The sequence below is a fragment of the Pygocentrus nattereri genome, chromosome 25 (assembly GCF_015220715.1).
Source record: "Pygocentrus nattereri isolate fPygNat1 chromosome 25, fPygNat1.pri, whole genome shotgun sequence".
Lineage (NCBI taxonomy): Eukaryota > Metazoa > Chordata > Actinopteri > Characiformes > Serrasalmidae > Pygocentrus > Pygocentrus nattereri.
In genome coordinates, this window is record NC_051235.1 from 25,902,959 (window position 1) to 25,930,768 (window position 27,810).

Here is a 27,810-nt window from a genome sequence, read left to right on the forward strand (position 1 = left end):
AGGAGTGGTAGCTACGTGAACAAACTCAAGCAAATTCTTTGGCTTTAATAGCTACGACGTGGAAAACCAAAACGTGGAGGAAATATATTTGGAAAATGAGACATCAAATCAAAAATGAACGGAAATAAAGAAATGCCTGTGGTTCTAAGTGGCCACACAAATGCACTGACCTTCAGAAAGTGTACTTGAGTGAAAGCAGGAGCAGAGCGTGAAAATCCCAGTTAAGTGTGTGGAGTCAAAATATACTACAAGTGAAAAATGGCCATTTTAACATACTCAAGTATATAAAAGCAAAAGGTAAATCCACCACAGTAGAACTTAAATGCACTAACAAGGTGCATTTATTTGTGTATCACCCACTAGAATTCACCACACTGAACATTTTATTTTAGTGTGGAAACGTCACTCAGACGCCCGATTATTTGCTTTCAATAATTACCAAACATCTGGAGCTGTCACATCTGTCACAGTTCCTCTGTGCACGCATCTCTGAAGCACGCCGCCTTCTCCAAACCTGATGCTACACAGCACACATCAGTGCTCAACACAAAGGGGGTCACGCTGCTCATGAACTGAAGTAAAGAAAAGATGTTCAACTTTTTTTTTTTTTTTTTTTAAATGAAGGTTTATTTAGTAATAAGGGTGTAATATGGAGCCTTACCTCTAAAACCCATTTAGCCTGTCCATGGGAGAGTGAATGGTTATAACAAGATAACAGATTGGAAGAACCTCAAATGTAAAGGATTCCTATTGAAAACAAGCATATAAAAAGAATATCTTACACTGAAAACGAAGATAAAGCATGTTTCCATTTCTGAGAGGGTTTTATCACTCAAGTACAGCGTACAATGTGGTATAATACTATACACTCAGTCACGTTCTCATCTAAAATACAAAATAAAAAGGTACAGCTGGTAATTGTCTCTGGTTCTCCGCGTGCCAGTTAACAGCCCTACGTTAACAAAAGCCAGAACTGGGGCAAAAGGTTAAGAAACGAGTGTATATTAGGTAATACATGTGATTTCCCAGTCTTCTCAGTTCATGTCTGAAATGGAGAATGATTTCTGATGGAAGGCAATACTTTGTATTGAAGTAAGGTACAGTAACACAGTCAAGCTTCTTTAATCACCACAGACAGCATGTTTTCATGATCTCCAAAAAAAAAAAAAAAACAAAAAAAAAAAACACTGGAACACTCCAGATCACTCAGAAGTCTTCAACAGTCGACTTGCTTGATAATCCTCATAGCTAGATTAAAATTAAAAAGAGGGAAAAGGTGTAAAAAGTGAAAAACGAAGGCGCTCTGTAGCATCCTTGCTCGCCTCTACTCCGAGACGGAAGGTTCCAGAGGATTATCAGGTCCAGAGTCAGAGGGCTCCTCCTCCACCTTTGTCTCATGATTAGGTGAACTGTCCTCCTTCGTTTCTTGCACATTCTCTACAGCATCACATTCTAAAACCTTGGATGGAGTGAGGGGTTCCAGAGGCGAGTGAACGCTCACAGACTCCGCTTTGTCAGTTTTATTCAGGAAGTCGTCTACAGTCACAGTGGCCCCATCTGCCTCAGAACCAGTGGAGCTCAGGGACGCTCCTGTGTCCAAAGCTGGTGGGGCATCTTCAGCCGCTTCGACATCGCAGCCGTCCTTGGCCGTGGACTCGATGGTCTCTGCGGCCTCCTCAGTCTTACCTTCAGCTTCTTGGTCACCCGCCTGAGCCGGCTTCTCTCCGTTTTCTATCGGATCATCGTCGCATTCTTCCATTTCCTTCTCTCCCGGCTGGAACTCAGGTTCTTCGCTCCACACTTCAGCAATGAGGGGTTCAATATCATTCGAGCCTGATTTCACAGGCAATTCTTGAGAGGAGTCTTCTTTGGTTCCAACAGACCTGAGACACAAAGTAAAAGTAAAAGATGATAAAGGGGAAACGTGAGAATATTCAAGTGTACATTTAATCAAATCTGACCTGTCAGTTCACGTTCTTGGTCACATTAAGTACGACTCATCATATTTCATTTAAAAGACAGATCTTATTTCTTCATGTTAATACTTGAGACGAGTCTAGTGACTCTACAACGCCTTCTGACGTTTGATTGTCATTGTTAACCATTATTGACCAATTATACTTTGAATACACGGGACAAATTACATGTGTTGATTTAACATATGGGAATGAACTTCTACCTAAAAAAATCTGGACAATTTCCAGTTAAAAATACATTTATATAAAAAAAAAAAAAGTTATGGCACATTTTGGCATATTTCTATGTTAAATTCAGCAAATAAACAGCAATTGTGCCTTAATATTGGCAGTAGCATGTTCTCTGTAGAGGAAATATTAACTTATTTAGTACCTGTGTTAACGTGATGACACACGTGATTTGATTTTGATTGGGATAAAATCATGTCCCACCCATAAATATTTCCCAGAAACACTTTCACAGCGATTTTAATATCCTGAACACAAGTATACTTACCTGTCAGAACAGCTCACGACTTCAATCAGAGCTAGAGCCCCAGCCTGGGGAAAAAGATAGAGTAGAAATTAGCAACTGAGGCCAAAAAATGGTTTTTAAAATTTTAAAAATGCTATGTAAATAAACGTGTGTGTGTGTGTTTGGCCAGCTGACAAATCCTGCCAAAAAAGCACGGATGATGTTATATTTAATAAAATACCACATTCAGAAATTGGTGCTATTTTGAAAAACGTCTTCGAAAGTTAAAGGGACATTATGGCGTAAACCTAGCCATTTCAGAAAGTTCAGCATTTGCCATGTTTCATCCAGCTGCTGAACTAAATTCAAGTGAATAATCAAAATGACTCTTAAACCGTGTCAATTAGGCCGCGAATCCCACAACGCTGTACAACAATACGTCACGCAGTACGTTAATCACCAGCAGGCACCTCATGTCTAAAATCAGCATCGGAACCTGCAGCTCCTTAAAAATCAGAACTGCTGCAAAGTTTCATATCAGTCAAGCCCTAGCAGATGGGTTGGGAAGGTGGTGGGTTGGAGCGAGTAAAGGGTGAATTAAGAATCCGCATCTTCACTCACCGTATCAGAGTCGGTTACAGCACGCCTAAATAAAGACAAAAAATAAAAAAATAAAAGAGAAAAACAAACATTGTCGTTCCAAAGACCTGCAACCATATCAAGTCTTATCAACCATATCAAGTTTTATTTCTTTAATGTTTTTGAGCCACATTTTTCAACATTGTGCAAACACTTTAAAAGTCAAAGCAGGAATTCGGCCTAGCTCGTGCATCCATGTAGAGTCACTTTAAGACAGCCAAATTAAGAGAAGTGAGAAAAGAAAGTTTAGTTTATTTTAAGAGTTTGAATCACAGAACAATAGCTCTCAGGTGCATTGCTGACACAGGCTCTTGGGAAACTTCAAACCAAGTGGGCTACAGGAGAAAGCAGTACATGTTTTCTTACACCTCCCTAATGTAATACTTTATAGTGACTCCTAAAGACCTCTCTGCCTCTGGTGCACATTAATTATAAGTGTTCTTCTGCTTTAATTAAGGCCACAACTCCAATCCTAATTTACACAGCATCTTCCACAAAACCACTTAACATGCACCCAAGTTAGACTAATGAAATTAGGCACAAGTTTCAGAATGAATGATATCTTCAAACCGTTTAAGGGTCAGGGAGTTAAAATTTACACACATATTTCATCAGAAAGGGCAATTTATCTAAATCAGCGAAGGTGAAACACTGACTATTTTTATCCTCTCATCTTTACCATTCTACCCTCTCTGCTCAACAAAAGCACCAAACATCTGGTGTCACTGTCTCCCAATACATCATGCAGCTCCAGCGAGAGCCAAGGAGGATCAAGCAGCCCTCAAAAGTAATAACAATGCCTTAGCAAAACAAAAGTAGTAAAAAAAAATTCAGCAAAATATATAAATACAGGAGAGCGGACAAACAGATTAGAAGCAACACTCTTCGCAACACTCTTCGACCCCATCTAAAAGTATATCCCTATTTTTGTGTACTTTCTCTGCATTTTGGCCTTGTACCCACACAGATAATACGTCTTAAGTTAATAAAAACTGAGCTGAACATGATACGAATGGGACTTTGCATGCTATGCATGCCTGACACTACAGGCTGTTCTTGTGAGGCCAGTTGTATCACTTTGGTATGAATGAATGTCACGTTTGTAAGCATGTATGAACACATTCACAACATGTTAAATGAATTTGTGAGGCATCATAAGCACGGCTATTTATTTATGTATGAAAATGCATATGAATTGTTAACATAATGCATTACAAGTACTGTTCATAACAAATTACAAGAGCTCATAAGTTGCATTTGTCCACTCTATGTAAAGTGAAGCGTACTGTTCTAAAGCCTCCTCCAGCGTTAAGAGTGAGGCTTCAAGTTGAAGGATTTACTGAAACACTGAAACATCCACAATAAAGCTCATTACAGGCTTCAGATGTCAGAGTTTAAACTAGAGCTGCCATCAGTGTTTCACCTAATGTGGGAAAGTCAATGTACACCACCGTTAATGTGCACCACCGTTAGCCTGGCACTAACTTAACACTGCATATCCAACAGAATTCTAGCAGAGATCAGCCTTACTGTACTGTACTGTAGTCTAGTGTTACAGAGTGAAGAGGTCTAGCTCTTAATGTTTGCACCACAGAGGGAACAAATTACAAACAGCACTCTACTATCTTGCCTCTCCATTTCTAGGACTTCACTACACAGTGACTTCACGCTCAGTGTGATGTCAGACGGGGTTCAGGGGAGGGTCTGATGGGCACTTGGTTTGCTGTGATGTAATGTAAAGTGGTTAAGAAAAGCACATTGTAGCAGTGATTCTAGGCTGGACAGCCTGTTTGGAGCATCTGAATATTCAGGACTGAAGCCACGAAGATGCAGCTCCAACAGCACCAGCGCTGAGAAATAAAATACTGGAAATCTCTGAGTGTAAGTAAACTATATAACATGTTATTAACACTACATATAATACATTATATTAACAATTCATAATGTATAATAAACATGGCTATAAAGTATAATTCTGTGTAATTCATTTTTAAATAAATATTTATAACCACATTTATAAGGCCTTATGAATGCATTATAGCATGTTATAAATGTGTTTATAGATGCTTAAATATGTGACACTACACGTTTAATGTATATAGGTCACAGTATGTGTCACAAAATCGAACATCTACCACAACCGAGAGCGGTTGGTCATCCAAAGCAATAACGTCCATTATTTATTTAGTTAGATTTTGTACTTTTGCCCTGTCATTTGTGAATATTTTTGCCATTTCAAAACCTGTGGCTACAAGATGACATCAAAGTGCTTATAGGGACTTTCCGCCTTTGTTGTTTTCTGCCTATCGATCGTCATGCTCTTGGGCGTTGTACACGCTCTTCATGCTTCACATGAACAGGAAAAATAAATCAAATTTGATCAATTTTATTCATCAAAACTAAATCTAATGTCCCTTGTAGAAACCTTGAAGCAGGTCCATATGGCTGATGTTTTCACTGTTTATCTGCTGCTCTGCTATCTCCTTTGCTTTATCATTGCACCGTCAGTCCACACATATGAACTCGTGAACACTTTGTTTTCTTAAGACATACAAAGCACTATTGTATTTGCAAAGTGCTGTCATGCACTCTACAACTTTCACGCTCCATATTCCCTGCAATAAACACGCTCATGTTTTCCTTGAAACGTCCGACATTAAATTTTACAACATATTATTGCTACATATTCAGCTGGAATGTTTAGGTGAACATATTCAAATCGTTTTTGCGCTCGTGTGGATGGAGAGATTTGTACAGAAGCATTTTTTTTTAAACAAAGGGGAAATAATCTGATTTCAGAAATATCCAAAAACATCTGGAAGAGGCTGTAGTGCCTTGTGCAGAGCATTTAGTTAAAACTACTTCAGCTTTTATAAAATCAGCACATTAATAAACTCCGCCCAAATGATGGCACAACATTAGCATAAATTCGACTCACCTCTCCACTGCTGATTCCTCATCTGCAAGTCGAAAAGAAGACAGGTTTGAGACTAATACTGCATCTGACAGAAAAACTGAGAGAATAATAAAGAGTAAAATATTGCAGAGCTTGTGTACCTGTCTCTAAAATGATCTGGCAGGTGTGGTTGGGTCTGCTAAGCAGGTGCTCACACATGCGGTCTGTATTAGTCGCATCCGCCAAGAACTCACAGTTTAAACAAACAAGGGTCAGGCTCCTGTGAGGCAGAGAACAGGTCAAGACATCATTCGAGACACATCTGTGGCAGGAACATCTTTGATATACAATATGTAAATTGTTCAACTTGTGGATGGCGTGGATTTGTTGCATATGTAGACGTTCTGAAAAGCTGGATCCCCACTACAGGATTTTTTGCCCAATTTTTACCCCAATTTTCTCAATGGGAAGCTCAATCAGAAACGACAGACGGTGCGGATGATCTGCTTGTGTGAGAGGAGAGCCAACTGAATCTTTAGCTCTTGGAACTCTGAAGTGATCAGAGACCCTCTGATTTTATCAAACATGTTTGATATTTACAACTCAAAAGGTTCATGAGTCCTGCGGTGTGAGAAGGTCAGAGATTTACTCAACCAGTGATTCAAACAACAGTCAATCAGAGACCTAGAAGACTGGATAAAAAGGTATAGAGACGTGCAGGCCAGCTGAACAGCAGGGCACAGAGACAGAGGAGCCGGGTGTAAAACACAGGCAGATAGGAGACATTATGTTTATTATGTGTCGATCCAGAGGTCGGGTCACTCGCTTTACAATTTCAAGTCAGATGCCAGTTTGAAAAGAAGTGAAATATTCCTCCTGCTCTCAATGTGATGTCAGCGTTTCTCAACCCCATTTTAATCCCCAATTTGCGGTAGGGAAGCAAAAATAAGTCCAGTCTAGTGAATTTAGCTTTGCGTCAGCTTTGTGTTTCTGGGCGTTTGAGCTCCTATTCACAGCTGGAACTCATTATGTGCGTTATCCACTCTCTTTGCCCTGTCGTCAAGTTTAAGCGCGCACACAAAGAAAAAAGAAAAAAGAAAAGAAACTCTATGACAAACTGACGTGACGTTTGTGATGCGCTATGTTTTAGAAATCTATTTTGATTTGAATCCTTGTGTGGTGTTTTTACATGGTGGTCTGGTGGACCCACCGCATTATTGTTTTTTTTCCAAATCAATGCAGCCATAACAATTTATGCAGAATTACCAGATGTTTAAAATATCACTAGTGGCCAGCGTAGGGCTCTCCCACAGCTGTAGCCATTCAACAGCCTGTCCATGTTGTCCACCCTCACACACAGACACATATACAAACACATTCACACACAAAGACACACACGCTAACAGAGAACAGAGTGAAGGACACAGCACCTCCACACTTTTATTCCCTGTGGGTTTAGCCCAACACCACGTGTAATATAAATGTGTAGGGGTAAACAGTGTGAAGTCACTGAAAATGTGTTACTTTATGTTCTTCACAGAAAATGAGCAAAGGTCGAGGAATCAAGGTTGAAATAATAATAAAATCGCATATTTTTTTACTTTTGGCAAAAACTGTAGGCGGGTCCCGCAGACCTGAACACCACACAAGAGTTAAAAGTCAAGTAGTGTACAGCCAGCCTAAGTGTTTTCTGACTAGATCAGTGATTGTGAACCAGAATGAATGTGGTGTGCGTTAAAATGCTTACAGCCTCACAGTAATAACAGTAGAGTGATGTAAATTTAAGTGAGAAATGTATGGGAATGTACCAGCGCAAGTATGATTAGTTAAAAACTCACCTTACACCACGCAAGGGCCTCTTCACCTTGGCTAACCGCTGTTTTGAGGAGCTGCTGTGAAACCTTCATGTGAAAACAAACGTACAAATGAAACTTCTATTCTGCTGGAACAATACGGCCAACATCCTCACAACTTCCTCACAAGTTCACACATGATCTGTCATTACCTCAACATATGTTGCCCGAAAGACTTCTGACAGCTTGTCCGATACTTGCATACAGAGCATTTCAGCGACAGAGGATAATGGACATACGGGTCGGTAACCTCACTTTGACACTCGGTGCATTTGTGTACTCCAGGTGTAAGTCTGTAGATGAAAAACATTGCTTCAATACACTTACATATACAGCTCAACTAAGATAATAAAAAAGTTAATTAAACGCATTAATTAATAAATAAATAAATAAATAAATAAAGTTAAATAAACCAAAAAGAGTTAAATAAAGAAATAGTTTCACTGGGTTTATTTAGTCATTCTAAAAACTAAACACTCACTTCAAGCCTTTGAGCTCATGGTTGTGAGGGGACGTCCGATTTTTATTGGTTGGGTTCGTCTTTGCCCTCCCCATGTAAGAGTTTTTGTGAGTAACCGGTTTGGCCGTTTCGGCGCTTGTGGGGACGAGGTTCACATATGACTTGCCTGGAGCGCCAGGAGACATAGGGGACCCTCCAGTGAGCGAGGCTCGAATTGTCACCTAGAAAAAACATAACCAGAAGGTTACAGTACAGCAAGAAATAAAAACAAATGTATTAATCCATATTCACTCATATGTTAATTCATTAAAATAACACATTTGAGTGTAGTATAATACAGCGAGTTCAAACTATGTAATTCTGAAGTTACACTGAATAATCCTGAGTCTAACGGAAACGTAAAACAAGCTGTGCTGGAGCAAACCTTAGTTCCTGGTGGCAGTCCTTCAAGGCTTCTCGGTTTCTTATAAGTTCGATGATAGAGCGTTTTGTGCTCGACTTTCTCCTTGTAGGTGAGAAAATTCAATCTGCATTTTCCACAGCGTTGAATTCCTTTTTTCTGTTAAATATGATTAAAAATAATAATTAAAACATCAGAAAATGCTTTAAAAATACAAGAACAAGGTCAGTTCTTGTGGCTGGGTAATATTCATACTGAGATACAGAGACAATACCCATTGTATTAAATGTACAGACACAAGTTAGTTTAACCTGGTGGCCACATCTCTGACCCAGATTACCACATTTTCTTGTTATTGTTTTTGTTACCAGCCAGATTTGTGATGGCTTTTTTTGGGCTGAAGTGGCTCCTGGTTGGTCTGGTTTCCTGTTGCCAGGTAGAGCCCCTTAAGGCAGGTGAAGGGAGTCAGGCTCCGCTGTCATACCGTTATGTATTGCACCAAGGTGCTCACCAGACAACCAAATCAATCCAAGCTCGAAGAGAGAGCCAACAGGGCAGCTCACAAGTGAGTTCCACATTTTGCTGACTTCAGATCAGCATAGCCTCGAGCCCCCGAATCCACAGACAGAGACAGACGAGGGATTTCACTACTGCTCAAGATTTGAACTTTCTGGAGGGGACCCTTCCAAATTCAACATCTCCAAGACTTTCAACGTTTAAGAGTCTACAACTCCATAGTATGTAGAGATACAAAACGCATCTCAAGAACAGTAAGAGATCACTTTATAAAGGAATGCGTCACACTAAAATACATAACATAGCCAAAATGAGTAAAGCTGTCATTTGTTATTAACAGCAATATGAGGTCATTCTTCACCTGGGTCAGCTGTGCAGAGACAGAAAGGCAAGTTAGATCAAGACACAAATGAAGTCTGGTCTTGATTCTTAAGGCCCACCTGGTGTTTCATGTAGTGTTGCATGTACATGTGGCCACTGCGCAAGACTTTGAGGCAGAAAGGACAGAGGAGATCTTTAGTGTTTTCATGGACGGTACGGAAATGCGTCTCCACGTCGGAGAAGAATGAGGACCTGTAGTTACAGACCTGTGAGGAGAGAAGCAGTGATAACAATGAAAAAGGTTGCAGTGGGAAAAACTACGATAAGACATATGTTGAATTTATGTTAGCTTTTATGTGCTTAGTAGATACCATCTTTAAATTCTTACTTAAATTCTTTAAAAAAAAAAATCTCTCAAACCAGAAAAAAGGAGGTAAATAAAATCATTAAAATGTCATTTTTTTAAAATACCGCACTGGACAACAGCAATCATATTAGTATCATGAAATTTCTGCTTAACTGTATCTGTATTGGGCATTGGTTTTTAACATTGACATGAGAAAATATATTTATTGTACTCCAAAAGAGCAGAACATTCAGGTGATGCTGGGCTACTAGACTAAAACATCTGCATTTTATCATTTTTTCTGCATTTACAACCCTATAGAAATAAAGGAAATATTGCTCTATAATGCAAGTAAGGGTAGTCCCAATTTCTACATTTCATAAATGTTTACATATCAGCAATGGCCCCCAATTCCCATGCTGTCCATGTCTTTCCTATACCTTTTCGCTTTTCTTTTCTTCAGTGTATGTTAAAAATAACTGTGGTAGCTGCTGTCTTATGTTGTGTGTAGGTGTCGCTAGTGTTTGTTGGTGGATGATGTGTGAGGACTGCATGTGTTATTTTCCCCCAATTCTGTGTTTGAAGAGCTGTAAAAATCATTATTTCACTATAGCCATCAATAAAAAAGTTCAGCCAACCGAAAACAGTAGATAGAAGCAAACCACAACGGCACTGGAGCTACCTGACAGCCGTATGGCATCTCCCCCGGTTTGTGATTGTCCTTCATGTGCTCCAGGAGGACTTGCTCTGTCTCAAAGGCCAATTCACAAATCTTACAGTTAGCTGCAATAACAAAGAGGAGAGAGGAACATAAATATAGGTGTGAAGCTATATCATATTACCGCCAGCCATCTGGCAGCATAATTTCATTTCAAGCATAATTCCTTGGACAATTTTCTGTGCACTTAATTGCAGGGTGTGCATTGTTAAATAAAATTAGAGGAAGGCTGTAATCAGCTGAGGGAACCCGCAAGTGTGCGCACACAAAAATAAAGGTTCCTAAACGGTTCTTGGCTTGGATGCAAGGTTCTAAGAAATCATCAATTGATAAAGAACCTTTACGTTACATATAGTTTCCTCACACTCATTTACAAAAATTGTTCCTTTAATGATGATCCAGTGAAAGTGGTTCATCTGTGTCATTGGAGAAGAACTGAAGAACCTTTTTGGCACCTTTATTTTTATTTATTTGTAGCAGCAACTAAGCCTCCTGCTGAGAGTTAGTGGTTACTTATACGAGATGTGTTGGCGTACTGGTGGACTCGTAGGGGCTGTGGGCGCTCTCTATGTGGCACTGCAGCTGGAATGGTGTGGAATACTGCCGATAACAGTGCTGACATGTGGTGTGACTCTCCCAGCTCTCACTGTTCTGCTTCTCTAGCTCCAGATGATGCTTCATGTGATTCATAAACCTGAAAGAGAAACAAAGACAGATGGAAAGTTATCTGGACACAAATCAGGCCTAGAAACCATTTTAAACTGAATATCACTTTTAGCTGTGAAGATTACTAGATTAAAATTAGTTACTCTAAAATTTATTTAAAATGTTTATTAATTTAAGTTTCTCAATTAAACCGATAATTTGTTGGCAATCTGCATGATTATAATGCACAATTTTAATTTTTCCAACTAACATCAAGAAACTTAATTTTAAAAAAAAAGGATTACCCAATTAATCATCAAAATATCCAGTGAAAGACTTGATATAATTATAGTTAATATAACTAATAGACACTAAAGATACATTAAGGATTCACTGACCAAAGTCTGAAATTAGTCAAAAATGTGATTTGCAGTTTGCGACCAAACAATTAAGAGGAAAAAAAAAAAAGATTAGAACAAAGAACAAAGATTAAGCAGTTTACTGTCAGCTCAATTTTATCCTAATGAAGGGCTGATACTTTCAATAATAAATGTCTTTTCAACGCAAAATTTCATTCAAAAGCACAAATAAAAAAGACTAAGAGAAACAAAAGTTTTTTGGTTTTGGGTTTCAGCCCCATTTAAAGTTTCGATATCTAGAAAGAATGAAAAGATGGCACATCACAAATAACGACAGCCCTAATTTATTATTAAATGAGTCACACAGTAAGCCTAAAGCTCTGCTGGGAAACCAGCACTCCAACAGAACAAAAAAAAAAAAAAAATCAGTAAAGGAAAGACTAAGAGAGCGAGGCGAGAAAACGAGAGCAGATGGAGAGACCCCAGAAGAGTTTCACCGTCAGGGACACCTGCAACCTGTGACATTAATGCCAATCTGTGAGGTAAATGCCAGCATGCACAGACGGGTGGCGTGTGGGGAAAGGTGCGCTGAGCGCATGAGGGGATGCCGTTGATGGCAGCATGTTAAACCAAACAGGAAAGGCTTTGATCTGAGCGGAAGTGAATGTCATGCAGATGAGCCTCATTCACACAGGTAAACCACTACAAAGAGGCTGCTCTTTCAAAACACAGGCTTTCTTTTTCCCCACCACAAAGCTTCGCTCAAAATAGACACATGGCATCCTCTGAGATTGGCAAATTATAGAATTTCAGATGTTCAAACCAGCATGTCCTATTTTTCAAAACGGGTCATGTCGCAGGATATGACTGCAGATCGTTACAACATATTAAAAGACATCGACTTAATCCTCTATAAATCAAACTTGTCTTGCAGGACAAAAGCAGCGCAAACAGAGCAGGAGCCAGCTAACCTTCACTGCCGTTTGGGAATAAAGGCCATACACCGTTAAATATAACGAACCAAATTACGAACCTGGCGCATTAAAAAACACTTTTAAACAGCGCGTGGCCTGTATGTGCTTCAAAGCAGCGTTAGGGATCCCAGAGGTTTTGCAAAGATATATTAGCAATCATTCTTCTCACGCCTCACTTTCTAAGCATGCATAATAGCTATTATAATACTGGCAATTATACAGGGCTTTTTTTGTTTCGCTTAATGGTGTGATGCTCTTCATGCTGCCTCCAGCCCCTCTCCCTCTGCCTGCCGTCCTGCCCTGACGAACAACAGCCTATTTTTCAGCCGTGCTGTTCTGCTACCTCAGCTCCCCTAATAGGGATTTTTATGCGGCTGAACTGTGACCCCAGCTGCCAGAACGCGGGGTGCGCTGCAAACGCGTCTCCCCATTAAAAGGAGCTTAGTGAGGCTTTTCTCACGCCGTGGCAGAGTGAAGTTATTTAATCACACCAACAGTTCTTACACCAGCCAAACTATCAACCATTACTCATCTCAGGACCCAAGGGGGAACGGGAGGGCCGATAATGTCATCCATCTATAGCGGGGGAAATCGTGATGGGAGCCCAGAGAGAGCCTGAAATCCCCCCTCTTTCTTTCACAGTCACTCCTTCGCTTTCTTTTCTTTCTTTTACTACACCTTTCTCCACTTTCTGTATCTATCCTGCCTTACTATCAATCTTGGGGCCCTGGTGTTAAAAGTACAGAAGGGCAATGCTCTACTTACAATGGTGTGTCTGAACTTCCCTGGTCAAACTATATGTTCTGTTGATTTGAGTAAAATAAGTTAGTCTTATTCATGAATTATTAGGACATCATGAAAAGCAAAAGGGTATAAAAGTTTGAAGGTATCTTCCAGTCTACACATTACGGGGAATTCCACAGATTCTTCTTGCTGAGACTTGACGGTGACAGGAACCAGACACCAAAAAACGCACAATGTCTCTTGAAGCTCCCTCACCAAAGTTTTACATGAAACTGTTATAACATGATAACAGAGACACTGTTTTAGTTATTGTAATTCTAATTTTTGAGATAAGAAGTGGCCCAAGTATATTCAAAGCAGACAGGTATATGCAGGGCCTCGTAAGGCCAAATAGCTCCCAAATAAAACCAATTTTTCAGTTTTACCAACATTTTACCATTATGGAAAACTCATAAGACATGTGCAGGGTCACAGGTAGTTTTGGATCATAAATAAAACAGCCACGTCTGCATTGGAGACTCTGTACCCCTGAATTCCATCATCACCACTGAGTCTGTAAGTTTCAATGGAACAGACCATTTCACATTACCACACAGAATGGCTTTATTTACGTGTGGAATCCCCCACAAAAGTTCAAATTTTGTGTAAAATCGCCCCCCCCCCCCCCCCGAGTACTTAAGTCAGATTCAGACAGGATTACACTTACATGAAGTCCTGAAGTAATTTCCTCTTTACAGACGCTAGGCTGTGAATTTATTTTTGTCCTGATCTACCACGTCTGTATTTTTCTTCCTCATCTCAAATTACTTAATGTTTTTCTCCAAATTTACTCCTGCCCAAGTCTGTAGAAAATACAGCCAACTAGAACCTCTCACCCTGCTGTACTTTTTCTGTTATTAATCAAGAGTTATCACTTGAGGAACGTGTAAAGAATTTATTAGACGTCTCCCCAATAAACTAATCCAGTACATCTTGTCCGCTATAAATCAAGGGCCAATATTTAACCTTCAGTAACAGGCGGCACAGCACATCGTTTCTTATTTTTTAATCATAATATTAGCCTCTGTATTATTGATATTGCAAAAGAAATGTTAAATATGAAAATGTGTCCTCTAACAAATCATTTTTTTACTGTGAGCAATGAGAATCCTGATCAATCACAGTCACAGACACAGGTTTCTGAGGTATCCAGTGATTTTTCAAAATTTCTGCATAAATCAACACCTGAGGTCATTCAGATGATTTGAGACCCGGTTATTATAGAGAAACTCAGATTTATTTAGAGTGATGGTGACAGAACCTAGGACTTGCAATGTTTACAATGCAAATATAACCACTTAATTTACCATTTATAACCACCAGTGAATCTATACGTGTATAAGTAATGCTAATAATGGTAAAATTGTGGTAAATTTGAAAAGAAAAAAAAAGGGAAAACTTTGCCTTATAGCAATCTGTATGTACCTCTCCACCATGAATGGCTCTTCAGAAAATGCTTTTCTGAAGTCTCACAACTATCCTAAAACAATATCTCAGGCATCAGGCAGCATATTCATAGCTATTTCATGTAATAACCTTCTGTGAAGGCTTTTAGGGGCACTAAATGCTTCAGGCATCTGGTTCCTATTACCACTACTGTGAACAACTGACATGAGTTTGTTTACATCTGTTTAATTACTGGGTCACATCTATTTAGTTATGCAACTACCTACTTGCAGAGAAATTGTAAAAATTGGTGGAATTCTCCTTTTTGTTTCTCGTGTAATCCAAGCTCTGCAAAGACACCACCAGACAACGAAGCAGTACCTTATGTTGTTCTTGAGGGTTTTCAAACAGCTGTTGCACTTAAAGGTAGTGTTGGACTTCTGCTCCCTAGTGACCGACTGATCACCCTCACATTTCCCATAGTAGAAGTCGGACACCAGCATGATCAGCTTGCCTCGCTCCATGTCATACATTCTTGCTGGGGCTGAAGTTTTATTATCCGGCTTTGAAGTCGATGGGAAGGTAGTGTCCAGTAAATGAGGGCAGCATGACTGGAAAAGGCAAGAACAACATCATAGACCTATAATTCCTATCTTAGATAAATGCAGTGATGTTTCACCATGAGACACACACACACACACGCACACACACATATGTATAATAAAATACAGCTAACAGCTTCAACATGGACTTACCCGCATGTGACTCTTTAATGGGTCCATAAAGTTGAAGTGAATGTGACATTTGGGACATTTCCTACTCAAGGGAGTCTCGTTCTCTGGATCAAGCAAAAATCTCTCAATAAGCAAAGTCATAAGTGATATACAGTGCAAAAGTCCACTGTACAGTATGCAGGGTCAATCTGACAATACCGACGTCATGAATGGAGGTTAATTACATGACATTATAAATGAATTACAGTTAATTATAAGACGACATGCCTATCGTGGACATAATCAGTACACTATCAGTACATCACTACAACTGCATGGTTCATTACAGAGAGTGTAATTAGACTTACACTGGATTTAGCACAGTGCAGTATTAGGCATTTTCCATAAGAATCATTGTGTCCTTAGCTTTTAATAGAATAACAAACCTCACAAAAACTAAATGTAGTGATGCATCGTTTATAAATAAAGGTAACGTGATATTATGTTGTTGCTATATTGCCATCCATTCTGCACAGTGAATGAACACGTACCAGTGTCAATTTTGGTTCTTTTGGAAGTACCGTTGTTTGTTTCAGGCAGAATAATTCGTTTCATTTTGCCATTATCTGGGGAAAAGAAATGGAGAGAGAAAGAGAGAAAAAAAAGCATAAATTGTGGCCTGTTTCGAAGTTTATATATATATATATATATATATATATATATATATATATATACATACATACACACACACACACACACATACATACACACATATATACATACACACACATATATATATATATACATACACACACATACATACACACACACACACACACACACACACATATATATATATATATATGCCCCTGCCCAATTTGTTTGATTTGTTGTACAGACAAAAACTTCACCGTAATGTAGATTCAAGTTTGTTTTGAAAACCAAATAAATATTAAGCTTCCACCCTCAGAAATCTAGTTTCTGCCAGGTTAACACCACTACTTTAGAGATAAAGATCATCAAACACTGGGATACCACTGATACATTTGGAAAATATAGGAATACGTCATTGTACTGATTTGTTTGTAATGTTCTCAAATGTATCAGAAACATCCACATGTGCATACCCACCACGATTGTTCACAGCTTGTAAAGTTGGTGTCATCTGTTTGGAAGGCCCCATGATGCTGGGCTTGCTCTGGGGGATGAGCTGAATGCTCTGCAGGTTGGAAGCGGAGTGGGACTGGGCTGGGATTTCGGCAGGACCCTGAACATTGGACAGGGTCACTACATTGTTCTGGATGAGCTGCACTTGGGGCCTGTGGATGACACCTGGCACTGGCTTTGGCTTAGCAGGAACCTGCTGCACGATCTGCTGACCTGCTGCTTTGTTTTGTTTATGGTGGAGAGAAAAGGGCTCAGATTATTTTACTTCAAATCTTTACACACTGCCTTAAAAAACAATATTTTTAAACCATTTGAAAACCATAGCTGCCGTTTACATTGTGTGAACATGATTCCATGATTCATGAAGGATGGACCAACATACCTGTCTAATGTTAAATAAGTTTCATTACATTAACACACACACAATTTATACACACACAATTTATACACACACACCCACATACAAACACACACAAAAATGTATTTACAATGGTAATTCACTATTGCCAAATTTGTTATATATACACACACACACACACACACACACACACTATATTGCCGAAAGTATTTGCTCATCTGCCTTCACACGCATATGAACTTCAGTGACACCTTAATCACGTAATCTTAATCCAAAGGCTTTAATATGATGTCAGCCCACCCTTTGCAGCTATAACAGCTTCGACACTTCTGGGAAGGCTTTCCACAAGGGTTAGGAGTATGATTATGGAAACTTTTGACCGTTCTTCCAGAAGCACATTTGTGAGGTCAGACACTGATATTGGACGAGAAGGCCTGGCTCACAGTTTCTGCTCTAATTCATCCCAAAGGTGTTCTATTGGGTTGAGGTCAGGACTCGTCAAGTTCTTCCAGACCAAACTCGTTCATCCATGTCTTTATGGACCTGCTTTGTGCACTTGTGTGCAGTCATGTTGGAACAGGAAGGGGCCGTCCCCAAACTATTCCCACAAAGTTGGGAGCATGAAATTGTCCAAAAATCTCTTGGTGCTGAATCATTAAGAGTTCCTTTCACTAGAACTAAGGGGCCGAGCCCAACTCCTGAAAAACAACCCCACACCATGATCCCCCTCCACCAAACTTTACACTTGGCACAATGCAGTCAGACAAGTACCGTTCTCCTGGCAACCGCCAAACCCAGAGTCATCCATCTGATTGACAGAGACAGGTGTATTTCGTGACACCAGAGAACACATCTCCACTGCTCTAGAGTCCAGTGGCGGCGCTTTACACCACTGCATTTGACGCTTTGCATTGCACTTGGTGATGTAAGGCTTGGATGCAGCTGCTCGGCCATGGAAACCCATTCAGTGAAGCTCTCTATGCTGTTCTTGAGCTGATCTGAAGGCTACGTGAAGTTTGGAGGTCTGTAGTGATTGACTCTGCAGAAAGTCGGCGACCTCTGCGCACTATGCCCCTCAGCATCCGCTGACCGCTCTGTCATTTTACAAGGCCTAACACTTTGTGGCTGAGTTGCTGTCGTTCCCAATCGCTTCCACTTTATTATTACATCACTGACAGTCGACTGTGGAACATTTATTAGTGAGTAAATTTCACGACTGGTTGCACAGGTGGCGTCCGATCATGGTACCACACAGGAATTTAATGAGCTACTGAGAGCGACCCACTCTTTCACTAATGTTTGTAGAAGCAGTCTGCAGGCCTAGGGGCTTGGTTCTATAAACCTGTGGGCATGGAAGTGATTGGAAGACCTGAATTTAATGATTTGGATGGGGGAGTGAATATTTTTGGCAATATAGTGTGTGTGTATGTATTTATAAAAACACACAAATTTAAATATTTGTGGAAAAAGCTAACTCTCTAAACTTTATAAAAGTGAATGTTTGGGTTGAAGTTGTTTCCTGATCTTTCAAAACTACACGGTTCATTTCCAAAGATCATGGCACACAGGCATAGTTTTAAACAGATGGATGTGGGCTTGGTGCGCAGGTAATGAGGGACAGAATACAAACAACTCACTTGTGAAATTACATCTTTGACATTTCCACTTCTCTCCAAAAGAATGCTTAGCATGACTTTGCTAAAGTCAGCTTATGCATGCTCAGCGGAAACAGACACATTACAGAGAAACAGAGGCGGGTACACTGAACCGATTTTGGCCTGCAAAATCAGCAGCTTGCCTCCGAACTTTTAACTTGGTTTATTATTACAGTGGTTCTGAAACTGGCCCTCATAGACCCCAGATGGTCCAGATGTTTGATCAAACCTAACTTAAACACAGCCATAGAGCTGGGGGCCCCTAAGGATGGTTAACTGCTCTTATTAGATATATGAAAATAAGGGTCACCTGTTTGTCCTAAAATCCCAGGAAACACAGTGCACATTTTCTAAAATGCTTACATGGCACAATTGAGTTTTATAGTAAACATCATGCAAATAATAAATGCTGAATAATAAGACAAATACAATAAAGCATGGCTCATTAAGCTGATCTGAAAACAGGAGTGGTCCTGATACAAAGAGCATGCGCGACTGACAGCCCTCAGTCCAGGTCTGCTACACCACTGAAGCAGAACTAAACACAACAATACGTGCAAAGTGGGGAGAAATGAGACAAAACAAGCTTTACATATGCAGGTGGCGCTGTAGACTGCACTGTGTCCACAGCTTACTAAAAACATTATCCAGCTTCTATATGGCAACTGCTTAATTCGGAATTCCGCCGATTTTCCAACATTTTGCCATGACGTTTAGATGTTAACTTCGCATGTAAAGTCATCCGAGTGGTTTGATATGAAATGGTTCATTCTAGAGGAACTTACTGAGTCAAAATGGTTCACAGTGGTAGTGACAGAAACGTGTCTGAAGATTTTAATGCTTCTAAAAGCTCCTTCACAGAAAGTTATATGAAATGTTTATGAATATGCTGCCTGATACTTGACCATACCTTCACACTAGCAAGCGAAAGATGATCAGTTATTTCCTATGGAATTTGTGGCAACAGTTTAGCAACAAGTGAGAGGGCAGCAGAGCGACACGTGGGGAATCGAGCCAAAATGTTCTCAGTTGTATACAAACTAATGCCAGTGCGGTAAAGTGACCATCCAAACGTTTGGCTCAAACAAATTTCTCGGACCAATCGTAAACACAGGAGTCTGAGGTCCCCAGCTTCAGATCTCTGAATTTTGTGTTCCTAGAGGCATTCTGTTTCCATTTCCAACAGGATCATGCAAAAAAGGAAGAGAAATTTGCACGGCTGTAAACTGCAGTTTAGATTTTGAACAAAATGCCAAGGCATGTACATCACTGGTCAGTGTACAATTACAAACGCAGCCTCAAACACACTTATGAAGAAAACTCAAAATCAATCGTCTCCTAATGCGACGGTGCAGTGACACACGTTATACGATAAGGTTTTGACCTAAACTGGGCTTTTTAAAACACATTCATGGTGAAGACATACATGCAGGGCATTGCAAGGCAAAACAGACCCCAGAGAAAACCATTTTTTTTTTTAGATAGGCTACACTATTAGATATACTTTAGCATGAACAACATTGGTCACTTTGGATAGTAAATAAAATTAATTTGTGCCGCTGACATCACGACTCCTGGTTCCCATCACCACCACTGTAAAGAAATCAGCGTTACGTTTCTCTACAATGATCCATTTCTTTGTTTACATCAATATATTGGATTAGGAAATTTAGAAAAATGTATTATTCACTTTACTGTTGGCATTCAGGAAAAACTGACATGCCAGATGACCAAACAAATGGAAGAATGGACGTTTGTTAGCTCAGTCCTGCCGGCTGGCTCAGCTTTAGCTGGTTTAGGTTAGTCGATTGCTTTCTAACAGTCAGTTTCTCTGGCTTGAACGGAAAACCCACATCAGTGAAGATACTGCATATGTACACACTACCCAAGCCCATTTTACATTGAAATAGGAGAATACTGGCAAAACGCATTGGATATGTATTGCTCATTTGAAACTAATTCCCAAGACATGCTTTATACATGTATACTGTGTGCTCAGAAGAGCAAGATTAACCCGCTTAGAAAGAAAATACGGATTTAGGTTCCCTGGGGCTTTAAGAAAAACAAGGTATCACACTGATGACTTAAGTTGACTGCAGGTAACTTGCTGAAAGTTTACTGAAACAATTCAGTATAAGATGTTTCAGTCAACATTTACTGATTTTACATTCATAGCGAAACTTTTTAAAACAACACTTTGATATTTACTCATTTGCCTAAGCAAGCCTAGTTTGGCTGAACTACCACGGTCTCCATATCAATAATAAATAAAATAAAAAAATAAAACATTTGTTAAATATGGATTTATTTCATAGTCCTGAGATGTTGAATACTCTGCAATGCCATGAATAAATCCAGGAAGACTGATTGTTACCTTTAATTTAGCAGACTTTTATTAGAATAACATATTTCTGGTAATTTCTACTCTATTTCTACTCTACTCTATTAGATACAGATAACATGTCTCTATAAATGATGTAGGTCTTTTAAACCTATCTGTGTTCTTGATTTAGACACCTTCCATCTTTTCTGCTGCAAGTTCACTAATTCTTGGGAGCAGTTTCTGAGTGTTCATGGTGTTTGAACTGCAGCTGAAAAGCAGCTAGTGTGTTTGGTGACATGACGTGTGGAACTGGGTAGAAAACTGTTTTACTATAGATTGCTGGTGGGTGTTGGGGTGTCGGCGCAACATGTGTCGATGATGAGGACTGCAGCACAGCTCATTGTGAAATGACCTGGCCTGCGGGCCTCGTGTTTAACACGTGGGATATAAATGTACTCCATGGCATAAATAACTTAAGAACCACAAATGAAACTGACAGTCTGTGTATTAAAGATGACCTTCTAAGCACTTCAATTATGTCACTTCAGATACAAACATCTGGCCTACCTGGAAGAACAGTGAAGGATGTGCCTGGTGGATACTGAGACCCCAGCGAGGTGATGAATGTGGAGTTATTGTTGAGGTTCTGCGGTGACGCCACTATGTAACCCTGATGAAACACACAGCGCAACAATATTCAAGAGGTTATCTAACAAATTTCACCTGCACTGGATACACTGAAGGAAGAGCCCTTAAGATACTGTCGGGCAGGGGGGTCAGTGTCCAGCACAATTTGGAGATTTACCTGCTCAAATATACCCGATTACACCAGTTACAATCTGTTTATTACCAGGTTTAGTGGGCGTGTTTGAGCACAGAAACTATCAAACTGTGCAGGACATCAGCCTCCTGGACCAGAGCTGCGCACTCCTACTTTGGGGGGTTTCCCTAAAGGGAATTGATGAGGTAATGATTTAAAAAAAAAGAAGAAAAATAAAAGAAAAAAAGAACTGAAACTGGGGGCAGGGATCCATTACAGTACAATCTTCCATCCCTGTAAACACAAAACTATAGCAGTTTATTAGAAAAACAAGGAGAAGCTCAAAAGGATAACTATGTTCTGGATAAATAATAAAATGACAACACTGAAAGATGCTCACAGCTGGCATATTGTTTCTGCTAGAGCAGAGTTATGATAAATTAGAAAAGCCTAAAAATCAGACACCCAACTTGCTTTTCAAACATTTTAAAGCTGTCATATACAGTATAAATTTAAATTTTAAATTTAAAGTTAGATATAGTACAAACCGGATTCCAAAAAAGTTGGGACACTAAACAAATTGTGAATAAAAACTGAATGAAATGATGTGGAGATGGCAAATGTCAATATTTTATTCAGAATAAAACACAAATCACAGATCAAAAGTTTAAACTGAGAGAATGTATCAATTTAAGGGAAAAATATGTTGTTTCAAAATTTCATGGCGTCAACAAATCCCAAAAAAGTTGGAACAAGGTCATTTTCACCACTGTGTGGCATCCCCCCTTCTTCTTACAACACTCAACAGACGTCTGGGGACAGAGGAGACCAGTTTCTCAAGTTTAGAAATAGGAATGCTCTCCCATTCAAGTCTAATACAGGCCTCTAACCGTTCAATCGTCTTGGGCCTTCTTTATCGCACCTTCCTCTTTATGATGCGCCAAATGTTCTCTATAGGTGAAAGATCTGGACTGCAGGCTGGCCATTTCAGTACCCGGATCCTTCTCCTACGTAGCCGTGATATTGTGATTGCTGCAGAATGTGGTCTGGCATCATCTTGTTGAAAAATGCAGGGTCTTCCCTAAAAGAGATGATGTCTAGATGGGAGCATATGTTGTTCTAGAACCTGAACATAGTTCTCTGCATTAATGGTGCCTTTCCAGACATGCAAGCTGCCCATGCCACAAGCACTCATGCAGCCCGATACCATCAGTGATCCAGGATTCTGAACGGAGCGTTGATAACAACTTGGGTTATCCTTGTCCCATCTGGTCCGGATGACATGGCATCCCAGTGATCCATAAAGATTGTGTTTACTGATAATGCTTTCTGGAAGTATTCCTGAGCCCATTCTGTTATTTCCTTGACAGTGGCATTCCTGTTTGAGGTGCAGTGACGTTTAAGGGCCCGGAGATCACGAGCATCCAGTAGAGTTTTACGGCCTTGACCCTTACGCACAGCGATTGTTCCAGATTCTCTGAATCTTTTGATGATGTTATGCACGGTTGATGATGATAACTTAAAAGTCTTTGCTATTTTACGCTGGGTAACACCATTCTGGTCTTTCTGCACAACAATGGTGGAATTGGTGATCCTCTTACCATCTTGGCTTCTGAGAGACACTGACACTCTGAGAAGCTCTTTTTATACCCAATCATTTTGCCAATTGAGCTAATTAGTGTTAATTGGTCTTCCAGCTGTTCGTTATGTGCTCAATTTCCTTTTTCCAGCCACTTATTGCTACTTGTCCCAACTTTTTTGGGATTTGTTGACACTGTCATATTTTTCCTTTAAAATGTTACATTTACTCAGATTAAACTTTTGATCTTTCATCTATGTTCTATTACGAATAAAACATTGACATCTCCACATCATTGCATTCAGTTTTTATTCACAATTTGTTTAGTGTCCCAACTTTTTTGGAATCCGGTTTGTATATGAAGTACTTAATTAAAGAGCTGCATCCCACATCTTGTCTGCTTTCACAAAAAACTATTCATAAATAAATGTTTTAAATCTCATGATCATCTGACAGTCTAAACGTTTATCAGTGGCAAAAAAGAATAGAAAGAAATTGCAAAGGAGTGAAGACAGAGACTGTGTTGGTACCTGCTTATTGATGATGATGGGCTGAGGGGAAACCGTGTTTAGTGTTCTGGGTGCCTGCAGTGGTCCTGACGGGGAGCTCACAGGGATGAGGACAGAGCTACCAGTTGACTGTGATGAACCTCTGACTGTGAGCTGAGGCGCTGCAGGCTGCTTGGCAGAGTTCATCTGAACCTGAACAGACTTCTGTGGTGAAGTCATTGTAGAGGGCCTTTGAAATGTGGCATTTGTTTGGTTGCCAACAGCTGAGTAAGAAAAAGAAAACAAAAAGATTTTGTACGACTCACAAAACGTGCTGATTGGTCTAACGGCATGTAATTTAGTTTAGTTATGCTGTAGATAAAGATTAACAATACCCATTTAAATTCTTTTAAGCCACTTTTCTAATTTAAGCCAAATGGATTATCTGTAGTTTTGTTTAAATAAATCAGAATTAAATTGTGACCAAAAGACTACGACTAACTTTAAAATTAAGAGCTAAAGTTCACTTTTTTCCCCCCTCCATTTGTGCTCAAGCAAGCTCAGAGAACCTGTGGACCAAATTTCCGATATATTAGTAAGTTAATACTGAAACTAGTGTCACAGATAATGACAACTATCAGTCTGAATTTCAATATAATGAATTATTCTGCATTTGTGTAGCAATTTGAAGATCGTATAAATGTCCATACTTGGTCTGCTGTTAAGTGTGGGCTTGGAACTGCAGATTTCCCCCACAAATATCGGCTCGTCGTCATCATCGTCATCAATCAAACTGATTTCAGGTATTGCCCTCTGCCATGGCTCCAGCTCCTCCTCCTCACATTCCATAAACAGTTCAGACATGGCTGGACCTGGAAGGTAAACATCATCATCAGTAGAGTGGCTTAGAAAGGAGGCTGGCTGGTGCAGTAGGTCAGCTCTGATTGTGGGAACAGAGCCAGATTCATTTCTACCATTTAACAGCTCGATGCTTTTCAAACTGATTAGACTGATTAAGCATTGTTGCTTCAAGGCAGATGGCTTGTGTCTGGCTCTAACAAACTACTTAATCCTAGACAGGCAGTTTTACTCTAGAATCAAAGAGTTTTATTCGTAAATACTGTATATGCATTTTAAGGTTCCTGGATATAACAAGTTGCTGCAAACAATGACGCACGTACAATGGAACACACACTTTTATAAAGTGATATTACTCATTATGTACATACATTAATAAAGGTGATATTACTCATTATATATATATATATATATATATATATATATATATATATATATATATATATATATATATAAATAAATAAATAAAAGTGATATTACTCATTACACACTCTCTCTCTCTCTCTCTCTCTCTCATATATATATATATATATATATATATATATACACAAAAGTGATCTCATTACATACACATATTAATAAAGGCGATATTACTCATTACATACAACAGTTAGTTCCAGCCACGCAAGCCGATTGGCTGAGAAACATTCTAACCGTGCTGATATTTCACCATAACATCACAGTTTTTTCACAAACACTCCGCTGAGATGCCACTGCTAAGCAACAACTTTGACAGCTATAGGAGACGCTCAAGCTATCTGAATGTTTTTTACTTCTTACTTTGCCGCAAACAGAATATATGGATACTTTTAAGATCATATTTAACTGACAGCGAACACCATTCGCCATTTACAGACCTGCTGGAACAAAACATTCAAATTGATTTAGCAAAAAATAACAACACTGAGCTAAAGTTGATATTGCGTCAGTTTTACGGCTCAGTCCGATTTGGGCAGACTCTGAAGACCAGACTGCTCGTTTGGCGAATGGTGTTGGGTTCATTTCTGGCTGATTCCAGGTTGCTTAGCTGTTCTTCTGTCACAGCTGTTTGGGAATTTAGTCTAAGGAGCCTGGAGAACTGCTGGCTGTGAAGCGAGTGAGCGGAGATGGTTACTCTGACGTAGCAACAAGCTGCTTGTTAAGGAACTATAATTTGGCAGAAGGAATCACTAACATTAAAACATATCAAATGCTACGTTCGCGGCCCAATTTATTTATTTCTTACTTTATAACTGTTGTTATAACATCACGGCTGTTACACGATAACACACTCCCTCCCGTGTTCTCCTGCTTAAATATTGCATTAGTATATCATATAAGTGCAAATATACTTCCAACAATGTATATCATGAAAAACTCTTGAACGGGTCTATAACTCTGTAATTACAGCAAACAAAAGAGGTCACTGAAATACTGAAATGCAGGCAGCAGTGATGGGCAATCCACCATGTGCACCATTTGCACAACTGTGAGCTTGGTAAGAACACAGAACAGCATGGGACCGTTTCCCAGAGTTGGATTAAACCTAGTTTTGGACTGAACTGCGATGCCAATGATGAATCCCAATGAATTCTATTTAGTCCAGGCTTAGACTTAATCTGTGTCTGGAAAACTGACCTTGTATGCCAGAAAATTTGTGCTCATATAACTTTGCTTCTGGAAGTTTGTCCCCCACCTTTTCCACAGTAACAGCCTCTACTCATCTAGGAAGGCTCTGCACTAGATGAGGGAACATTGCTGTGAGGATTTGACTGCATTCAGCTGCAAGAGCATCAGTGAGGTAAGGTACTCATGAGGTATCGGATGGAGCTCCATCACTCCTCAGAACACAGCTCCGCTTGCTCCACGGTTCAATGCTAGAGGACTTTACACCCCTCTAGCTGACGCTTGGCACTGGGCATGTTCAACTTAGATGCGGCTGTTTCAGAGTTCTCCTGTTCTACTGGCAATGCTTTTCTATGGAGATTATATAACCAGTGTCGGCAACTGAACATGTTAAACAGTAACTGGCGTGCCGCAGATTTTTCAAAACTGTTGCACAGTTAGGCCATTCAGAGTCGTCTGGTGTGAAATGCTTCATTATAGAGCAACGTAAGAGCCAGAAATGTTCACAGCGGTGGTGACAAGAACCAGACGTTCACCTTTAAAAGCTCCCTCTCACAAAGTATTTAGATGAAAGGATCATGAAGAGTCTTTCCGATGTCTGAGGCATTGTTTTATAGGAGTGTTATGATGAAGTTTTGGCCTAAAATCGGTTTTAATCGGTTTATTTAAGCCATCCATGGTGGAGGGACACATAACAGGTGTTCTAAGGCAAAACATTCCTGGAAAAAAAACTGTTTTACCATGATTAACATCACATACAAAAACTCAGAAGATACGTGTGGGTTCACTGGTGGTTTTGGAAAATAAATAAAAGGGCTATATTTGTGTTGTAGATATGGCGACCCCTGGTTTCTATCACCAACACGATGGAAATCTGAGTCGGCAAGTTTCTCTACAAACAAATCATTTCACACCAAACCGCTCTGAATGACTTTGTTTACGTCTCTAGCACTGGGCTGTGCAGACATCAGTTTTTAAAAAAGGCTGGAACTGCCCTTTAAAACAGCTGAAATCACTGAATATGACAAGTGTCTACAAAACTTTGGGGCATACAGTGCAATTTAGACAGGCTAACAGCATGGAGAGGATGGAGGGGCATTCAGAGGGTCTTTCTGCAGCCTAACAACACCTCACCGCCCAAACATCACACCAAACCACCAGACCCGCCAGCCGGACACGGGGCCAGGCTGGTAGCAGGTTTACCGGTCAGTCCGGGACTCTATATCACTGTGGCCAGCGAGCTATCGCGGCTAATGCGACCCGCATCTGCACAAAGCAAATAAAGCCTTCGCGGGCGAGCTAATGAGCTAGCGTTAGCTTAGCATTAGCCACCCCAGTCTTTCTCAACGGAATAAATTAGCAGCCTGTGCTCAGGTCGGTTTTCGAGGTAAACAGGAGGCGACCAAATTCACAACCGCACGCATACGGTGCTAGAACACGTTAGAAAACACAACCGAGCGGTTTCAGCCAGAATCCCGGCGCTCACCTCTTACAGCGATTAATTATTTTGCTGATGAACATCGGAGGAACTGCAGAAACACCAGCCAGAGCCGCCGCGGGGCCTGATGGGAAAGTGGA

At 39.9% G+C, this 27,810-nt stretch overlaps 1 protein-coding gene across 2 annotated transcripts; it reads right to left on the reverse strand.

The window, feature by feature from the left end:
* Window positions 1-790: 790 nt before the first annotated feature.
* Window positions 791-27,804, reverse strand: znf280d (zinc finger protein 280D). 2 transcript variants are annotated; one of them, XM_017711636.2, is made up of 20 exons: window positions 27,719-27,804; window positions 24,480-24,641; window positions 23,812-24,053; window positions 21,510-21,612; window positions 16,571-16,822; window positions 15,991-16,065; window positions 15,482-15,564; window positions 15,108-15,337; window positions 11,116-11,273; window positions 10,544-10,644; window positions 9,635-9,781; window positions 8,703-8,837; window positions 8,300-8,499; window positions 7,971-8,111; window positions 7,804-7,866; window positions 6,127-6,245; window positions 6,008-6,029; window positions 3,052-3,076; window positions 2,473-2,516; window positions 791-1,883 (listed from the first exon to the last, which is right to left on the reverse strand). In XM_017711636.2, the coding sequence occupies exons 2-20, from the start codon at window positions 24,631-24,633 to the stop codon at window positions 1,325-1,327; spliced, it is 2,853 nt and encodes a 950-aa protein (XP_017567125.1). In that variant the 5' UTR covers window positions 24,634-24,641; window positions 27,719-27,804; the 3' UTR covers window positions 791-1,324. The 2 variants fall into 2 exon arrangements, with proteins under 2 accessions (XP_017567125.1, XP_017567124.1); XM_017711635.2 differs by having other exon boundaries at window positions 16,571-16,825.
* Between the last annotated feature and the right edge of the window lie 6 nt (window positions 27,805-27,810).